This window comes from Mus pahari, chromosome 19, assembly GCF_900095145.1.
Source record: "Mus pahari chromosome 19, PAHARI_EIJ_v1.1, whole genome shotgun sequence".
NCBI classification, from domain to species: Eukaryota; Metazoa; Chordata; class Mammalia; order Rodentia; family Muridae; genus Mus; species Mus pahari.
The window spans coordinates 10,244,979-10,253,768 of record NC_034608.1 but is presented as its reverse complement, the minus strand read 5'-3'; the positions used below and the strand labels follow the sequence as shown (position 1 = coordinate 10,253,768).

The 8,790-nt window shown below is 38.4% G+C and overlaps 1 protein-coding gene across 1 annotated transcript in view; it reads left to right on the top strand.

The window, feature by feature from the left end:
* Positions 1 to 6,550, top strand: part of LOC110336882 (binder of sperm protein homolog 2-like) — a 12,746-nt gene extending 6,196 nt beyond the window's left edge. The window contains exons 4-5 of the mRNA XM_021219623.2: positions 4,989 to 5,136; positions 6,491 to 6,550. Coding sequence (XP_021075282.2) covers positions 4,989 to 5,136; positions 6,491 to 6,497 — 155 coding nt within the window. The 3' untranslated portion in view covers positions 6,498 to 6,550. The remainder of the gene's footprint in view (positions 1 to 4,988; positions 5,137 to 6,490) is intronic.
* Positions 6,551 to 8,790: the final 2,240 nt, after the last annotated feature.

The following is an 8,790-nucleotide window of genomic DNA, read 5'->3' as shown; positions in this document are numbered from 1 at the left end:
AATGCCAGCCCAGGCTACTATACCCAACTAAACTCTCAATTACCATAGATGGAAAAACCAAAGTATTCCGTGACAAAATGAAAATCACAGAATATCTTTCAATGAATCCAGCCCTTCAAAGGATAATAACGGAAATACACAACTACAAGTATGGAAACCATGCCCTAGAAAAAGCAAGAAGTTAATCCTTCAAGAAACCTAAAAGAAACAGCCACAAGAACAGGATGCCAACTCCAACAACAAAAATGACAGAAAGCAACAATTACTTTTCCATAATATCTCTTAATATCAATGGACTCAATTCCCCAATAAAGAGGCATAGACTAACAGATTGGCTCCACAAACAGCATACAACATTTTGCTGCTTGCAGGTAACTCATCTGAAGGAAAAAAGACAGACACTACTTCAGAGCGAAAGGCTGGAAAACAAGTTTTCAAGCAAACACTCTGAAGAAACAAGCTGGATTAGCCATTCTAATATTGAATAAACTAGACTTCCAACCCAAAGTTATCAAAAAAGACAAAGAGGGGCACTTCATACTCATCAAAGGTAAAATTTTCCAAGATGAACTCTCAATCCTGAATATCTATGCTCCAAAGGCAAGGGCATCCACATTCATTAAAGAAACTTTAATAAAGCTTAAAGCACAAATTGCTCCTCAAACAATAATAGTGGGAGACTTCAACACCCCACTCTCTTCAATGGATTGATCCTGGAAACAAAAACTAAACAAAGACACAGTGAAACTAACAGAAGTTATGAAACAAATGGATCTAACAGACACCTACAGAACATTTAATCCTAAAACAAAAGGATATACCTACTTCTCAGCACCTCATGGTACCTTCTCCAAAATTGACGATATCATTGGTCACAAAACATGTCTCAACAGATGCAAAAATATTGAAATTGTCCCATGCATCCTAACAGACCACCATTGTCTAAAGCTAATCTTCAATAACAACATAAATAATATAAAGCCAACATTCACTTGGAAACTGAACAACACTCTCTTCTATGATACCTTGGTCAAGGAAGAAATAAAGAAAGAAATTAAAGACTTTTTAGAGTTTAATGAAAATGAAGCCACAACATTCCCAAACTTATGGAAACAATGAAAGCATTCCTGAAAGCAAAACTCATAGCTCTGAGTGCCTCCAAAAAGAAATTAGAGAGCACATACACTAGCAGCTTGACAGCACATCTAAAAGCTCTAGAACAAAAGGAGGCAAGCTCACCCAAGAGGAATAGATGGCAGGAAATAATCAAACTCAGGGGTGAAATCAATCTAGTGGAAACAAAAAGAGCTATTCAAAGAATCAACCAAACCAGGAGCTGGTTCTTTGAGACAATCAACAAGATAGATAAACCCTTAGCCAGACTTACTAGAGGGCACAGGGACAGTATCCTAATTTACAAAATCAGAAATGAAAAGAGAGTCATAAGAAGAGATCCTGTGGAAATCCAAAGCATCATCAGGTCCTTCTACAAAAGGCTATATTCAACAAAACTGGAAAACCTGGATGAAATGGGCAAATTTCTAGACAGATACCAGATACCAAAGTTAAATCAGGATCAGATTAATGACCTAAACAGTCCTATATCACCTAAAGAAATAGAAGCTGCCATTAACAGTCTCCCAACCAAAAAAATCCCAGGACCAGATGGGTTTAGTGCTGAGTTCTATCAGACATTCAGAGAAGACCTAATTCCAGTTCTTCTCAAAATATTCCACAAAATAGAAACAGAAGGTATTCTATCCAATTCATTCTACAAAGCCACAATTACTCTGATACCTAAACCATGTGAAGACACAACAAAGATAGAGAAATTCAGACCAATTTCCCTTAAGAATATCGATGCAAAAATATCCAATAAAATTCTCGCAAACCAAATCCAAGAAGACATGAAGACAAGCATCCATCATGACCAAGTAGGCTTCATTCCAGGGATGCAGGGATGATTTAATATATGGAAATCCATCAATGTAATCCACTATATAAACAAACTCAAAGACAAAAACCACATGATCATCTCGTTATATGCTGAGGAATCATTTGACAAAATCCAACACCCATTCATGATAAAAGTCCTGGAAAGATCAGGAATTCAAGGCCCATACCTAAACATAATAAAAGCAATCTACAGNAAACCAATAGCCAACATCAAAGTAAATGGNGAGAANCTGGAAGCAATCCCACTAAAATCTGGGACTAGACAAGGCTGCCCACTTTCTCCCTACCTATTCAATATAGTACTTGAAGTCCTAGCAAGAGCAATTACACAACAAAAGGAGATCAAGGGGATCAAAATTGGAAAGGAAGATGTCAAAATATCATTATTTGCAGAAGATATGATAGCATACATAAGTGACCCTAATAATTTCACCAGAGAACTCCTAAACCTGATAAACAGCTTCAGTGCAGTAGCTTGATACAAAATTAACTCAAACAAATCAATGTCCTTTCTCTACACAAAGGATAAACAGGATGAGAAAGAAATTAGGGTAACAACACCCTTCGCAATAGTCACAAATAATATAAAATACCTTGGTGTGACTCTAACTAAGGAAGTGAAAGATCTGTATGATAAGAAATTCGAGTCTCTGAAGAAAGAAATCAAAGAAGATCTCAGAAGATGGAAAGATCTTCCAGGCTCATGGATTGTAGGATCAAAATGGCTATCTTGCCGAAAGCAATCAAGAGATTCAATACAATCCCTATCGAAATTCCAACTCAATTCTTCAATGAGTAAAAAAGGGCAATTTGCAAATTGATCTGGAATAACAAAACACCTAGGATAGCAAAAACTCTTCTCAATGATAAAAGAATCTCTGGGGGAATCAGGATGCCTTACCTAAAGCAATACTACAGAACAATTGTGTTAAAAACTGCATGGTACTGGTAGAGTGACAGACAGGTAGACCAATGGAATAGAATTGAAGACCCAGAAATGAACCTACACACCTATGCTCACTTGATATTTGACAAGGGAGCTAAAACCATCCATTGGAAAAATGACAGCATTTTCAACAAATTGTGCTGGCACAATTGGCTGTTATCATGTAGAATGAGAATTGATCCATTCTTATCTACTTGTACTAAGGTCAAGTCTAAGTGGATCAAGGAATTCCACATAAAACCAGAGACACTGAAACTTATAGAGGAGAAAGTGGGGAAACGCCTCGAAGATATGGGCACAGGGGAGAAATTCCTGAATAGAACTGTAAAGGCTTGTGCTGTAAGATTGAGAATTGACAAATGAGACCTTATAAAATTACAAAGCTTCTGTAAGGCAAAAGACACTCTCAATAAGAAAAAAAGACCACCAACAGATTGGGAAAGGATCTTTACAAATCCTAAATCAGATAGGGGACTAATATCCAATATATGTAAAGAACTCAAGAAAACAGACTCCAGAAAACCAAAGAACCCCATTAAAAAATGTGGTACAGAACTGTACAAAAAATTCTCAACTGAGGAATATCGAATGGCTGAGAAGCACCTCCAAAAATGTTCATCATCCTTAATCATCAGGGAAATGCAAATCAAAACAACCTTGAGATTCCACTTCACACCAGTCAGAATGGCTAAGATCAAAAATTCAGGTGATGGTAGATGCTGGTGTGTATGTGGAGAAAGAGGACCACTCCTCCATTGTTGGTGGGACTGCAAGCCTTTAAAACCACTCTGGAAATCAGTCTGGCGGTTCCTCAGAAAATTGGACATAGGACGACCAGAGGATCCAGCAATACCTCTCCTGGGCATATAACCAGAAGATGTACCAACTGGTAACAAGAACACATGCTCTACTATGTTCATAGCAGCCTTATTTATAATAGCCAGAAGCTGGAAAGAACCCAGATGTCCCTCAACAGAGGAATGNATACAGAAAATGTGGTACATTTACACAATGGAATGCTATTCGGCTATTAAAAACAATGAATTTATAAAATTCCTCTGCAAATGGACGGACCTGGAGGGTATCATTCTGAGTGAGGTAACCCAATCCCAAAAGAACTCACATAATATGCACTCACTGATAAGTGGATATTAGCCCTGAAACCAAGAATACCCAAGATACAATTTGTACAACACATGAAACTCAAGAAGGAAGACCAAATGTGGAGACTTTGCCCCTTCTTAGAATTGGGAGCAAAACTCCCATGGAGGGGGTTACAGACAGAAAGTTTGGAGCTGAGATGAAAGGATGGACCATCCAAAAACTGCCCCACCCAGGGGTCCATCCCATAATCAGCCACCAAACGCACACACTATTGCACACACAAGCAAGATTTTGCTGAAAGGACACTGATATAGCTGTCTCTTGTGAGGCTATGCCAGTGCCTGGCAAACACAGATGCTCACAGTCAGCTATTGGATGGAATACAGGGCCCCCAATAGAGGAGCTAGAGAAAGTACTAAAGGAACTGAAGGGGTTTGCAATCCTATAGGTGGAACAACAATATGAACTAACCAGCCTCCCCAGAGTTCGTGTCTCTAGCTGCATATGTAGCAGATGGCCTAGTCAGGCATCATTGGGAAGAGAGGTCCCTTGGTCTTGCAAACTTTATATGCCCCAGTACAGGGGAACACCAGAGCCAAGAACGGGGAGTGGATGGGTAGGGAATTGGCAGGGAGGGTATAGGACTTTGGGGATAGCATTTAAAATGTAAATCAAGTAAATACCTAGTAAAAATTGGGGAAAAAAAACTTCAAGCAAAAAAAAAAAAAAAAGGAAAGGAAAAGAGAAGAAAAAAAAAAAGAAAAAGCAAAAAGAATCCTACAAAGGCATATATCAGATGCCAGGAACCAAGAAGAGAGTACACTGGGATTTTAGAAATAATAAGCTTCATATATTTTCTTTTCTGCACAATTTTCAAAATGTCAAAACAATCTGGCAGAAAAAAATAACTGACTATTTTCTCAGCAGGGATTAATCTGAGAACAGTGTTCATAGTTCATTCTTTACCCATCTTTCTCTGCAGATCCTCCAAAGTGTATTTTCCCTTTCCAATTCAAACAAAAGCTCATTAAGAATTGCACCAAGGAGGGCTATATTTTGAATCGGAGTTGGTGTTCTTTGACTGAAAATTACAACCAAGATGGAAAATGGAAGCAATGTTCTCCCAACAAGTAAGACAATGGGAAAAGGTAGATCACTGAGCTACAAAAGAGGAGCAAAGCATTAGGTTGATTGATAAGGAGCCTGGGATCTAGATCTCTGGGCTATGACTCAGTTACAGGGCAGCAAACACTTCCTGTGTAGTATTTCCTGTGGAGTATAACAGGCTTATCAAGCCATGTGGTGCTAGTAAGAAATATTCAGCTCTGGTTTTGTAGCACAAACTCAGCCATGAGCAGAACAAGGGTACTGGGTCGTTGGCAAATATGAGATGCTGGTGTGTTTATACATGCTGTCTAATGATTATAATCATATATGGTCTTTTTGTCGTTGCTGTGACAAAACACTTGAGGAAAACCATCTGGCAAAGGAGGGAAAAGATTAGTTTGGTTCACATTTGGATGTGAGGGTGCAGGACACAGTCTATCATGGTGACAGAGGTGTAGGTGTGAGAGCATGAGACAGCTGATCACATTGTGTCTGACAACAAAAAGACAAATGCTGGTACTCAGTTAGCTTCCACCTTTCTCCATTATGTTGTCTGCGCCCTTAGTCCAAGGCTGTTGTTGAGTTTTCCCTCCTCAGTTAACCTTTCCTGAAAGTGCCTGAAGGTGTGTCTCTTAGGTGATTCCCAATCCAGTCATAAAACAAGGAATACTAAATAGGCATTTCATTATGTATGCATTGATTTTCAGTTTTAAAATCATTTTAATTTACAAACTGAAAGTGAGATAGGTATTCACTGAAACATTGAAGTAGCACATGACAAGAAAAAGTAAACATGAGCATTGTATATATTCTGCCCTGGAACTCCCTTCCATAGGCCTCATAACAGCTAACAACTCAGTGTGTGACATCTTGTTCCTCCCTACACATCTACACAGATGCCCAATTTTTATGTCTTTAAAATATAACTGAGTCTGCTTCCCCCTTTGCTACTATGGATCAATTGTCATTTAAAACATTGTAGAATTTATCCTGTGAATGTATAAATCTCCCCCACATTCCTGTGTGCATACATATCATATCTAAGTAGTTGGAGATTGTCCACCATCCACATGTGAGACTTTTGATTAAAGCCATCTTCTTGAACATTGACAGTGGTCAATGACTTAAATGTCTTTCAAACCATTGACTGTATGACTTTTGTTGTTATAAAAATACAATGTATACTCAGTTCTCACAATCAGAAATATATACACTTTTCTTAGGGCACATCTCCTGCCCCATGGACAGGTGCTATTTTGATCTCTCATTAGACAGCAAAAATTACTATTTATTAGGGAAGAAGACATGTATGTGATGTTGATCTTGGGACAGTAGGGGAAACTGAGACATTCATTCTAACATGTTTTTTCACCTCAGTTTTTAGGTATGCTTGTGTGTTTTAGAAGACAGGAGTTATAGATACATCAGATGGTCCTCCAAATGTAATTAATCCTTTATCTTTATGGAGCATTCTGTTAATAAAGTCTGTTCTCTTGTTAAAATTGATGTCTTGTTTCCTTATGATGGGTGGAAAGAGACAACGCATATTAATGATAAATTAATTTGCACATTGTAGGTTTCTGACCCAGGGGAAAATCTTGCAGTAAGTGGTTACATTATCTGAAATCATGACACAAAAGAATAAAATCTGATAATTAGGAGACCTACATGTATTTAAAATTCCTTTTCACTGAATGACCTCAGTGCATGGGATGCTGCCCACACTCAATGTGGATTTTTCCATCCTCAATTAAATTCCACTGATAATGCTCAAATCAAGTTCTAGTTTCAGGCAATTTAAAAAAAGAAAAGACTCTCATGATACCAAAGAGTTCTCCTCATACATGTTTCAAAAAGAATTTGTAGAAATAAAACAACTTAAAACTTTGAAACCAAAATTCACAGGATGTACAGTTAAATACATTGAGTTTAACAAGTCACTGGCATTTAATATGATCAGAGAGTTGAAAAACAACAAACTCCATCAAGATCCAAAACAATTTTATCATCACAGAAGGTTCTGTACCCCCTGAGCAATCATCCCCCATTTTCTTTTCCACATTTGCTCTTGACAGCCACAAAACTTTCTCTTGTTGTATATTTGACAATTGTGAATGTTTCCCATTACTGGAGTCATACAGAATGTGACAGTTGGGTGGGTAAGCCCCATGCTATTTTAATCATTAACATGCTTGTCTTGAAAGTTTATAGCTGCTGTCTGGCATTAGGGTAATTTTCAAAAGCTAAGCCATCCATCTATGATTTACCTGATTACATGATATAAATGTTTCTCATATTGTGGATTTAAAAATGTATTTCTTTCACTGGTTAAGAAAATGTTTAGCACAGTCTCATTGAATACATTGTCATGTATGCTCTTGGGTTCTGTGTACACCTCCCTTTACACCATGAATTCTTAGCAGATTGTCTCTAGAATATATTTAAAAGTTGTTGAATTTGGGCCATGCTTATCTTATTTTTTGATTTTTTATTATTATTATTATTTTCTTTATTTACATTTCAAATGCTATCCCGAAAGTTCCCTATACCCCCCACCCCCGCCCCTGCTCCCCTAACCACCCACTCCCAATTCTTGGTCCTGGCATTCCCCTGTGCTGGATCATATAAAGTTTGGAAGACCAAGGGGCCTCTCTTCCCAATGATGGCCGATTAGGCCATCTTCTCCTACATATGCAGCTAGAGACACAAGCTCAGGGGGTACTGGCTAGTTCATATTGTTGTTCCACCTACAGGGTTGCATCCCCCTTCAGCTCCTTAGGTACTTTCTCTAGCTCCTCCATTGGGGCCCTGTGTTCCATCCAATAGCTGACTGTGAGCATTCACTTCTGTGTTTGCCAGGCACTGGCATAGCCTCACAAGAGGCTGCTATATCAGGATCCCTTCAGCAGAATCTTGCTGGCATGTGCATTAGTATCTGGGTTTGGTGGCTGATGATGGGATGGATCCCTGGATGGGGTAGTCTCTGAATAGTCCATCCTTTCATCTTAGCTCTAAATTTTGCCTCTGTACCTATATCCTTTCAGGGGTATTTTGTTCTGTATTCTAAGGAGGAATGAAGTATCCACACGATGGTCTTCCTTCTTGGTTTTCTTGTGTTTTGCAAAATGTATCTTGGGTATTCTAAGTTTCTGGGCTAATATCCACTTATCAGTGAGTGCATATCTAGTGACTTCTTTTGTGATTGGGTTACCTCACTAAGGATGATATCCTCCAGATACATCCATTTGCCCAAGAATTTCATAAATTCATTGTTTTTAATAGNTGAGTAGTACTCCATTGTGTAAATGTACCACANTTTCTGTATCCATTCCTCTACTGAGGGACATCTGGGTTCTTTCCAGCTTCTGGCTATTATAAATAAAGCTGCTATGAACATAGTGGAGCATGTGTCCTTATTACCAGTTGGAAGATCTTCTGGGTATATGCCCAGGAGATGTATTGCTGGATCCTCCGCTAGGGTCCTTAACTTCTATATCTTCAAAAATGCACAGTTTATCTATAAACAGAAGAAAGAGTAATATGTTTCTTTTCTTTGATGGGGAATCATAATAACATGAGTCCCTGGAGCAAAGGCCTCAGAAGGATTAACATAGTCTTCATTGTAATTGTTTGCTTTGTGTGTGAAAGAGGCAGAGAGAGGAAGAGACATGGGCAGA